General features: G+C 57.0%; 2 protein-coding genes across 14 annotated transcripts in view; one reads left to right on the plus strand and one right to left on the minus strand.

Annotated features, from left to right (window-relative positions):
• Positions 1-5,294, plus strand: part of Fam160b2 (family with sequence similarity 160 member B2) — an 11,000-nt gene extending 5,706 nt beyond the window's left edge. For 4 of the 12 annotated variants that reach the window (XM_010624371.3, XM_010624398.3, XM_033765470.1 and 1 more), the window contains 12 exons: positions 301-564; positions 660-856; positions 1,130-1,238; positions 1,419-1,495; positions 1,792-1,981; positions 3,283-3,428; positions 3,546-3,671; positions 3,787-3,877; positions 4,007-4,150; positions 4,478-4,618; positions 4,762-4,862; positions 4,988-5,294. In XM_010624371.3, coding sequence (XP_010622673.1) covers positions 301-564; positions 660-856; positions 1,130-1,238; positions 1,419-1,495; positions 1,792-1,981; positions 3,283-3,428; positions 3,546-3,671; positions 3,787-3,877; positions 4,007-4,150; positions 4,478-4,618; positions 4,762-4,862; positions 4,988-5,129 — 1,728 coding nt within the window. In that variant the 3' untranslated portion in view covers positions 5,130-5,294. Of the gene's footprint in view, positions 1-300; positions 565-659; positions 857-1,129; positions 1,239-1,418; positions 1,496-1,791; positions 1,982-3,282; positions 3,429-3,545; positions 3,683-3,786; positions 3,878-4,006; positions 4,151-4,275; positions 4,619-4,761; positions 4,863-4,987 lie in introns of those variants that run through there. The other 8 variants (XM_010624380.3, XM_010624384.3, XM_010624390.3 and 5 more) reach the window with 8 other exon arrangements.
• A 2,351-nt stretch (positions 5,295-7,645) lies between these two features.
• Nudt18 (nudix hydrolase 18) lies at positions 7,646-10,434 on the minus strand. Of its 2 annotated transcripts, none has more exons than XM_033765474.1 (2): positions 9,583-10,434; positions 7,646-9,076 (listed from the first exon to the last, which is right to left on the minus strand). In XM_033765474.1, exons 1-2 carry the CDS (start codon positions 9,644-9,646, stop codon positions 8,481-8,483), a joined length of 660 nt encoding a protein of 219 aa, XP_033621365.1. In that variant the 5' UTR covers positions 9,647-10,434; the 3' UTR covers positions 7,646-8,480. The 2 variants fall into 2 exon arrangements, with proteins under 2 accessions (XP_033621365.1, XP_033621364.1); XM_033765473.1 differs by having other exon boundaries at positions 9,480-10,433.
• Between the last annotated feature and the right edge of the window lie 19 nt (positions 10,435-10,453).

Raw genomic sequence — 10,453 nt, forward strand, 5'->3', positions numbered from 1 at the left:
TTTTTTTTTTTTTTTTTTAATCTTGAGACAGGGTCTCATTAAGTCACTAAGTTGTCCAGGCTGGGGTCATACTCGCCAGCCTCCTGCCTGGCCTCCCAGAGTACTGGGATTACAGGTGTGCACCACCGTGTTCAGCTCCACTCTGCCCTCTTAAGAGCGGACCCTTCAGGGCTGGGGAGTTAGCTCACTGGCACTGCACCTGAGTTCAATCCCTGGTACCCCCCAAAAAATACCCAGTGAAAGAATGGACCTTTCAGAGTGGTCTCCCTATCACCTGGCCTCACTCCACCTTCTCTGCAGGGCAAAACAATTACAGGGAAGAAGTCACCCAGAGAGTCTACAGCCCTGTCTAAAGACACAGCCAGCCACAGGGACGAGGACTGTTGTCAGAACTGTACTCCTGACAGGGGCCCCCAGTCGGATGGGGAGCACTGTGGGGCCCAGGCCTTGACCAGCCACCTGCCTGCTGAGATGGAGGGGCCAGATGGTCCTGGGGAGAGCAACCTGATCACCTCCCTGCTGGGGCTGTGCCAAAGCAAGGTGCTGAGAGATGGTGGTGGGCAGGTGAATTTGGGGGCGGAGTCAGGGAAGGGGAGAATGGCTGGGGGCGATTTGGGGGTTCGAATGCATATCCCTAAAGCTGTATCCTCATCTCCTAGAAGGGTCGGGTGGTCCTGAAGGCCCAGGAGAATCTGCTACTCCTGGTAAGCGTGGCCTCCCCAGCAGCTGCCACCTACCTGGCACAGAGCAGCCCCTGTTGTGTCTTGATCGCGGAACATCTGTGCGAACTGTACCGGTCCCTGCCTGCCTTCCTCGACCCGGCAGACATCGCCGCTTTAGAGGGCATCAGCTGGAGGTGGGCCCTGGCCGGGGAAGGCTGGACAACATCTCAGGGGCTGGTAGCCGGCTCCTCTGGTGTCCCACATGGGATGGGGACCCTGCTGGCCACACTCTTCCTGAGGTGACAGCACATTCCCAGAGTCTGTGACCACAAAGCCACAGCGGAACTGAGCCCAGCAACAGAAGTTCCAGAGGAGAGGGAGAGGGCAGCTCCCGGACATCCTTGAAGGACAGAAGACCTTGACGCTTCCCCCTCACCCTCCACACTTCCTGCCTCCCTCTCCCCTAGGTTACCCAGTGCCCCATTCGATGAGGCATCCTTCCCTGGCAAGGAGGCCCTGGCTGCCTTCCTGGGCTGGTTTGATTACTGTGACCACCTTATCACAGAGGCACACACGGTGAGCAGGGGCAGGTGTAACCACAGCTCTCATGACTTCCCTCACCCTCTGGTCCCAAGGAGAGAGCAGAGCAAATGCTTAGTGGCCCGGGGCCGGTTAGCCCTGCCACAAAAGGGCACAGTGATGCCCAGGGCGGCTGTGATGGGTACAAACTTAGTGAAGACATGCTCTTTTCCCCAGGTGGTTGCTGATGTCTTGGCAAAGGCTGTGGCCGAGAGGCTGTTTGTGGATGCTCTGCAGCCCCAACTCCTGCATGTGTAAGTGTCCCGTTCCATTGCTCTTGGCCCGCGTCTGTGTCCTGCCCACCCTACCAAGCCCCTTCCTTGCCCTAGGGCAGGGTCCTCCATCCATGGACTCTGCTGGTTAACATTTGCCGGCCCTGATGGCCTCCCACCTGTACCTGCAGGACCTCAGTAGGGATGGGGACGTGACCAGACATTATCCAAAGATATGAGAGAAGCAGGAAGGGGTGTGCACCCCACCCGCCCCCGCTCCTCCTCAGCTGCCTCTGGCTTGACACAGCCAGGTCTGGCTAAGGGGCCTCCGCCTGCAGGTCTGAGCAGAGCATCCTGACCTCCACTGCCCTGCTCACGGCTGTGCTGCGCCAGCTGCGCTCCCCCATGCTGCTGCAGGAAGCCATGACCTTCCTACTGGGCTCCCACCACCAGCCTGCAGGCGCCGAGGACAGTCCCCACACCCTGTGCGACCACCTCATCAGGCACTGTGACCACCTCTCGGATGAGGTGAGAGAAGGGCCCGTGGCTCTGCCTTTCTACCCCACCCACAGCGCCTTTCCTGAGCCCCTCGAAGCAGTGACAAGGGATCACCGCCCTGCTTGAGTTTGCCAAGCTGGTTTTTATTTTCTTTGTACCAGGGATTGAAGTCAGGACCTTGCACTTTCGTGGCAGGCGGCGGCACCACTGAGCTAAATCCCTGACCTGCCAAGCTGTTTTTATCACAGTAATTTCTATGATCGCACATTCTTTATGGCACTATTTTTTCTTTTCTTTTCTTTTTTCCCTGGTACTGGGGGCTTCTGAGGCAGGTGCAGTGCCACTGAGCTCAATCACCAGTCCTGGCACTGTGTATCCTTGCACTTTCGTGGCAGGCGGCGGCACCACTGAGCTAAATCCCTGACCTGCCAAGCTGTTTTTATCACAGTAATTTCTATGATCGCACATTCTTTATCACACTATTTTTTCTTTTCTTTTCTTTTTTCCCTGGTACTGGGGGCTTCTGAGGCAGGTGCAGTGCCACTGAGCTCAATCACCAGTCCTGGCACTGTGTATTTTACAAACTGCTTTCCCAGCCATTTGGCTTTCTTTTTTTTTTTTTTCTTTTTCAGTTCTGGGAGTTGAACCCAGGGCCTTCATCCCCAACCTGTTTTTATTTTTTATTTTGAGACAGGGTCTCTCTCTAAGTCACCAAGTTGCCCAGGTTGGGGTGGAATTTGTAATCCTCCTGCCTCAACCTCCCAGAATGCTGGGATTACAGGCGTGTGCCACCACAGCTGGCTTCATTTGGCTTATTGGAGTGTTCTGTGAGGTAGAGGAGGCTCATAGTCCCATTTTTTAAAGGTGGAAATTAAGGCACAGAGAAGCCAGTGGCCATGCCTAAGAAGGCAGTCATATGTTTAATGGATCCAGGCACCGTGGCACTCTGTCATCTTAGCTACTTGGGAGGCCAAGGCAGGAAGATCCAAATTTCAAGTCCAGCCTGAGCAATGTAGCAAGACCCTGTCTCTGGATAAAATAAGGGTTAGAGGTGTAGCTCAATGATAGAATGCCCCTGGATTCAATCCTAGTACCACCCCCCAAAAATTTTTTTTTTTTTTTTTTTTTTGAGTAATGGTACAGGAACAATCCAGACTCCCTACTTCCTGGGCCATCACCCACTCGTGAACCTGAAACCTGCTACTGTGGTTCACAGCTCGGTGAGATGACCCGGCCTTAGAGGACTTTCTTATCTAGGGCAGCAGTTCCCAGGCACTGCAAGGGAGGTGGGTGTGGGGGAGGGCACCCCGCTGAGCCCTCTCTGGTTGCAGATCAGCATCGCCACACTGCGGCTGTTCGAAGAGCTGCTGCAGAAGCCCCATGAGGGGCTCATCCACAGCCTGGTTCTGTGCAACCTGGAGGGCCGTCTGTACGTGGCCCGGAGTTCACCGGAGCCTGAGAGTTATGAGGACACCATGTAAGTGAAACCAGGAATCCCAGGGCCAGCTGGGACCTGGGCCAGCCCCCAGCACACACAGGGGCATTTACTCATGCACCCATTACCCCTTCACTCATTGGTGTGCGCTGGCCACAGAGATCTGGAGGAAGACCCCTACTTCACGGATGGCTTCCTCGACTCTGGTCTCCAGCCCTCTGCAAAGCCTCGCCCGCTTCCTGCTGCATCGGATGGCAAAACAGCAGTGACAGAGATCGTCAACAGGTGGGGAGCAGGTTAGGCAATTGGAGCCACTTTTGTTGTCTTCCGTCTCGGGTCTGGGGAGCTGGGAGCATGGGTTTCCCAGGGAAGCAGCTCCACACCTTGGGTGTCCTCTCAGCTTCCTCTGCCTGGTCCCTGAGGAAGCCAAGACCTCAGCCTTCCTGGAGGAGACTGGGTACGACACCTACGTCCACGATGCCTATGGACTGGTGAGTGAGGCTCTGTGGCTGACGACCCTTCTCATTCCTAACCTCAGGTTGAAAAACACCTTGGATCTTGTGCCCTAGGTCAGAGCCCTCCTTTCCTGTGTGGGCTCCCTCAACTCTGCCCCATTTCAGTTCCAGGAGTGCAGTTCCCGTGTTGCCCCTTGGGGCTGGCCCCGGACTCCCACAGCCTTGGACCCCCATGAGCCAGAACGGCCTTTCTTTGAGGGTCACTTCCTCCGAGTGCTGTTCAATCGCATTGCCCGGATTTTGGATCAGGTAGCCAATGGGACGGGGCCTAGGAGAAGTCCAGGCTGGGCCTCTGGAGTCTGAGGACAGTGGGCACTGGCCATGGGGCTTGACCCTCCATGGGCTGTATGGCACCACCCCCATCCTGTCCCCAGGCGGGAAGTCCCGTCTCGCCTCTGTTCCACACGCCCTGACATGTTCTGGCCCTCAGCCCCAGGGAATCCATGACACACACACGTCACGTGAGTCTCCCACCCCCGCACATGTTCACCCCAGCCAGGTGCCTCCGCTGGGGGAGTGCAGAAATGCTCACCACTCCCCACCAACCCTTAGCACCGTCTGTCTTGTTCCCTACAGCCCTACAGCCTGAACCTGCAGGTGACCTCAGTCCTGTCCCGGCTCGCCCTTTTCCCCCACCCCCACATCCACGAGTACCTCCTGGATCCCTACATCAACCTGGCCCCTGGCTGCAGGAGCCTGTTCTCTGTGCTGGTCAGGGTAAGGATGCCAGGGGGCATGAAGGCAGGGAACGGGGCAGGGGGAACCCTGCAATGCCAGGGAAGGTGCATGGCATCAGAGCAAGGGGAGCCTGCAGGAATGCAGCTGGGCCCGACCTCAAGCCTCCCTAACTCCTGGTCTAGGTGATTGGGGACTTGATGCAGAGAATTCAGAGGATACCCCAGTTTCCAGGCAAACTGCTCCTGGTACGAAAGCAGCTGATGGGCCAGGTCCCTGGGGAGCAGTAAGTAACCCTGCAAGTGGGTCAGGGAGCCCCTGGGTCAAGCCTTGTGGACTTGGGCTGCCGTGCGGCACACATGCTTGCCACCTCCCAGCTCTACCCCCCCTGCCCCATGCTGTCCCCCTCAGGCTGGACCACCAGACCCTCCTTCAAGGCGTGGTAGTACTTGAGGAGTTCTGCAAGGAACTGGCTGCCATCGCCTTCGTCAAGTTTCCCCCTCAACATGGTCCTCAGCTGAACTTCTCCTCACCCCCGGAAGGGCAAGTCTGAATCAGTGGAAGACTCCTATCCTCATGGCTGCCCAGGAGCAGCCTCCTGCTGGGCCCCGTCGTTGCCACAGCTCTCCTCCAGTGTGGGGCTTCAGCTCCGGGCTGACTCAGGACCTCAGCCTGTTGACCACACAGGTCTGGGTTCCAGGGGAGTGGACCTCAGAGGTGCCAGGAGCAAAAGAGACAGCTTCCCAGTCAGCATGTTGTCCTCGGGGCCTTCTTGGAGGAGCCGGTGACAGCTGGTTTGCACCTGGACCCTGAGCCTTGTGTGTTGTCTTTACTGTTCACTCTGTACTGGCCATGTTCTGGTTTGCACCTGGACCCTGAGCCTTGTGTGTTGTCTTTACTGTTCACTCTGTACTGGCCATGTGTGGTCAAGGCCACAGCCGGTGACAATTGCGGGGGCTCCGTGGCCAGCTGGGAATCCAGGCCAGAGAGCCTGGGGTCCAGAGGAGCCCCGACTGTCACATTTGGTACCATGGAAGCTGCTGCAATTTCACAGGCTTTCCCTGTCTCTTGGTTCAAGCTCTGGAGAAGAGACTGTGGAAGGGACTGCAGGGGAAGTCCCTTCTTTCTGCCTTGTCCTCCCGGAGGCTGTTGCAAAATTCCCAACCGCCTCATGGCAAATGCCCAAAGCATGCTCCTCGCCCAGGTGGGGGCAGCTGCTAATGAGAACCTTGGTGCGGCAGCAGCCAGGGCGGGCAAGGGCCTTGGAGCTGTGGAGTTGGGCGCCTGCCTACATCCCCGGCTGGTTCCTCTCTGGCGCCTTCTGAACCCGTCTCGGCAGGTCCGCAACACCTGGGTAGAGGTCAGTGACCAGGGGAGGCGGGGCCTCATCCTCGAGATCCTGCTCTGTGCCCAGTGTGTTCCCAATGGATAGCCCTCCCGGGGGCCCCAGAGTTTGGGGTACAGATGAGGCAGGATGCCGGACTCCAGACCCCCAAGGCCCAACAGGGAGGGTCTGGGCACAGGCAGCCAGTTCTCCTTGCATGCCCTCTGTGGCTGGGGCCGCCTCCCCACCTGGCCTGAATCTGTCTCGACCTGCAGGAGCACTGGGGCGCGCCAGGCATTACCTCACAGTGGGACTGCAGTTGCTGGCTCGGCTCCTGGGTGAGCAGGAGCAGGCCAGAGCCCCTTTCGCTTCCTCTTCCTGCCCATGCCTCTTCTAGAAGCCGGGCGCAGGTTGCCAGAAGGTGACATGAAAGGTGGGGAAACTCAGTGACCTCTACCTCTCCCACATTCTTCCCAGCGGGGGAGGACTTAGCTGCCGCTCCAAAGAATACTGCACACCTGCGTGTGCCTGTGTGCCGTGGGTGCCAGTGTCGGGCAAGGGGCGGATCTCAGTGGCCGAACTGGGCCTGGACTTTGAGGTTCTTCAGATGTTGGAGGGCCTGGGAGTCACGGACTCTCACCTCTAATCACTGCACTTTGGCATTTGCACGGTGTCTTCCCCAGACAGCACAGCAATAAACAGTGTGATTGCGTGGACACAGTGGAGGCTCTGTTCTTCAGCCTTCGCGTCCCCTGCCCAGCACTTGTCTGATTCAGGCCCATCTTCTACCCCAAGGAAGATAGGTTCCCGTCTTTCTCCAGCCCAGGAGCACAGGGGCGTGGTACAGAGTTGGGTCGTACCAGTGTTAAGTCATACTTCGCACCTGCCAGCTCACCTGTGGCTGCGCCTGCCAGTCCAGGCCACCACAAGGGGACAGGCCAGGTAGGAGCATCTGTGTGCGGGTCTTGTGGCCCTGTTCTTAGTTTGTGGGCTCTAGAGCTTGGTCATGGACAGTGGGGCTGATGTTTAAAAAATCTGAGCTTGGTTGTGTGGGGAGGAAAGGAGTTTGTTCCTGAGGGGTCACCATAGCACTCCAGGGTCAGGCAGGCTGAGAACTTGGAGAAGGGTCCTGCAGTGGCTCCCAACTTTTAAAAATGCTTTTTAAAATGTTTTTTAGCCAGGTGTGGTGCCGCGTGCCTATAATCCTAGCAGTTGGGAGGCTGAGGCAGGAGAATCACTCCAAGTTCAAGGCCAGCCTGAACTACATAGGGAGACCCTGGCTCAAAAACAGAAACCGCTTTTTAAAATGCCAGTGTTCAGCCCCCTCCAGCAGTTCAGGGTGAGGGAGGGCAGTGTCTGTAAGCTCTCCGGGTGATTCTAACATCTGTCCAGCATTGAAAGCTACCAAGCTGAACCACGGACTGGAATGAGTACCACTGCCCCTCTAAGTGGGTGTCTCTGGTGGGGGCTCCTCATACTCTTAAGAGGGAACAGAATAAAAGGGTTTGGTCTGTCATACAAACGTCTTCAGCGGGGCCCAGATTCCTATGGCCCTTCCGGAGGCCAGAGAGACCAGCTGGTGGCCAAGGCAGGCAGGCAGGGGCTGAGAAGGGCCCAGAGTTCCCTTGGCCTTTGGGTCAGAGGGCAGTGGACCCCAGGAGAAGAGAAACCCATTCGTGTTTCCCTGCTCAGAACCAGAAATCTAGATATGATTCACACATGATATTTTCATTTCTCATCAACTTCGGTTTTCCACTGAAGTTCTTTTATTAAAAAAGAAAAATCCTGCTATGCTGCTGGGCTAAGAAGAACAAAGATTTTGTCTGGCTTGGGTTGAAAGTATAAAAAGGCAAAGGCAAGAGAATGGATGGGTAGGGATCAGAGCCTGGAAACTCATGGGAAAGAAATACTTTTGGCTTCTGCCCCATCTGTAGCTTCCCAGAATCCCCACTGCTCAACCCCTGGGGGTCTGTGCTGTGCTTTCACTAGGGACCTGGTTCTCTCACACAACCTCCTGCTCCACAGGGAAGGATGGAGACAGCTCTGGGGACTGGGGCCTGGGGCCTGCAGTGGAAAGCAGTTCCATGCAGTGTTGGCAGCTGTCAGGAAAGCTCTGGGTGGCTGTCGGTGGGACAGGGAGCAGCAGTGCTGACGAGAACCCCTCATTTCCTTCCAACAGAGACATTTAGGCAGGAAAGGAAGGGTATGCAATAGTATTCACTCAGCAAGGGGCCCTCTTTCAAGGACCTCCTCGTGTCCCCTTTCAATTTCTAAGCCCAAAAGGATCAGCATGCAGGTCTTCAGAGTGGTGAGCACGGGGTTCAGAAAGCTCCCAGACCCTGGAAGTAAGCATCCATGTGCCCTCAAGGCAATCAGGTTCCTTTCGTGGTTAAAGGCACTATTTTTTTGGTGCAAGGTGTGGGGGTGCTGGCGGCTGCACGAAGTCCCTGTACCAGGAGAACCACCCCTGCACCCTGTGCACCAAGACCCCTGACTGCCAGCCTCCTGCCTGCCTCCAAAGGAGGCAGAGTCCCATGGAGGGGACACAGCTGCCCAGCTCCTGGTGCCTGCTGGCCTCTCCTATCTGTTCACAGGGACAACAGAAGATTCCTGGAGCCTCCGGAGGAGCTGGCTATGTAGGTCTCCCTCTGTCACCTTCCACCAAAAGTAGTTCTCACCCCGAACCTTAGGGGGTTCATCTCGGCTTCCTGGGTTCTGAAAAGCCACAGTCACCAGGACATTGAAGCAGATGCCATCTGCGTGGTCCCTGCCCAGGTGCTGCAGTCCAAGCAACCCCTTGGTCTCCACTATTAAACCGTGCAGGGTCAGACACTCCTGCAGGAGCCGTAGAACGGCCACCCTGATGCCACCTCTTTGCTCCATGGGGGTAAAGCCACAGGCGGTGACCGGCAAGTGTGGCATCCCCACCATGGCCACCAGTACCCACACTGTCTGGACACTGGAAAAAGTGGCCACGAGCCGCTGGCAGACCAGACTGCAAGGCAGCTCGTGGGGCAGAATGAGAGGGTGCCTGGCCTGCTGGCGGTACTGGGTGGCCAGCTCAATCAGGTGCAGAATGTCATGAGCTCGCAGAGGAGTGGGCAGGGAGATCCTCGGGTACCAGCCAGCCTGCAGGGACTCCGCATCTGCCTCTTTGAGAGTCTTTAGAATTCCGCCTAGGGGAGATTTGGGGGACAGAGAAGGGGAGGGTGTGTGCTGTAGTAGTATCACAGCTGAGTGTGGCAGTGCACTCTTGGGAGGGTTAGGCAGGAGGAATGCAGTTTGAGCCAAGCATGGAAACAATGACTTAGGGAGACCCCTGTCTCAAAATAAAAAATAAGGGGCTTGGGACAAAAGCCTTGGGTTCAATTCCCAGCATCCCCCCCTCCCCGCAAAAAAAAAAAAAATGTAGTATCAGGTCTGGTAGAGTATATAAATAGGCGCTCCAGCCATGACCCCTCAGGCTGCAAATGCAGCCCATAATCAGCCAGAACCAGGCAGAACTGGCTGGCTGCAAAGGGGCTCATGTCCAGGAGGTGGCAATTAGCTCCTGCTCACCTACCACCAAGTGGGCCCTACCTGTGGGGCGAGCGAGGAACACGAAGCGGATCCAAGAGGGACCCCGCTCCTCCGTGGACAGCAGTGTCACAGGCTCGCAGTGTAGCCCAGCCTCCTCCCTCACCTCCCGCTGCAGCGCCTCCACGATGGTCTCTCCAGGCTCCATTCGCCCTGCAGGAAGGTACCATGACCCCCGGCACTCTCTCTTAGCCTCCTGGATCAGCAGCACCTCGTCCTGAGGGAGAAGAGAGACTCTTCACCGCCCCCCTACAGCCAGAAGCTTCTCCTACTCTGGGGCCCCGTCGGGTCTCAAACATGGTACCCCGAGATTCCCTTCCGTGCATCGTGCACCAGGCACCTGGAGACAGCTTGGGTGTGGCCAGCAGCTGCAGCTGTTTCCTCCGCAATAATTCATCTATGGGATTTAGAGAGGTTCCATTACAGGAAGGGGCTGAGATCCCTGGGAGCTGCTTCCGGGGCCGGAGAGGAGGCTCAGAGGGAGGGGGTTCCACTGTTCTACACTGATTTGTCTTTATATCATGTGTAGCTTTTGCCTCCCCATAGACTTTACATGCTCAGCCTGGGCTTTGAAACTGGCCCCTGCCTCTACCCCACCCTGTAAGACCCTTCCCTATGGCCCTGGCTCTTGTAACTGTTGTTACATCGACCTGAACAGGAATGAACGCCAAAAAGAGCTCTCAGGGGGTCAGGAGGCTCCGGTGCAAGCTCCTTACTTTCGGTGGGGCCAGGAGCTCTCGGAAGCCCCGACAGCCATGCCAGAGAGCCCACGATAGGCCCCAGGGAAGCGAGGCGCCCGAGGCCTAGTGGACAAGACGAGCGGCAAGGGGCCTCGGTTCCCTCCGCTCTATCCGCAGATCGCAGGGCTCAGATCCTAGTGTCAAAGTGCTTTGTAAAACTGGGAAGCGCCACGGACAGGTCGTGGCCGCGGCTGCGGCCGTCGCTCTTCGGTCCCACCTGAGCTGGCTGCGCGCTCC

The sequence above is a fragment of the Fukomys damarensis genome, unplaced genomic scaffold (genome assembly GCF_012274545.1).
Source record: "Fukomys damarensis isolate Sample0158 unplaced genomic scaffold, DMR_v1.0_HiC HiC_scaffold_18, whole genome shotgun sequence".
In the NCBI taxonomy this organism is placed as follows: Eukaryota; Metazoa; Chordata; class Mammalia; order Rodentia; family Bathyergidae; genus Fukomys; species Fukomys damarensis.

Bases quoted from the DNA above. Each gene is read 5' to 3' on its own strand.
- Nudt18 (XM_033765473.1), bottom strand. From the start codon at position 9,624: ATGGAGCCTGGAGAGACCATCGTGGAGGCGCTGCAGCGGGAGGTGAGG. The intron at 9,077-9,479 runs GTAGGGCCCACT...AATCTCCCCTAG, and splicing joins GTTCCTCGCTCGCCCCACAG to GCGGAATTCTAAAGACTCTC.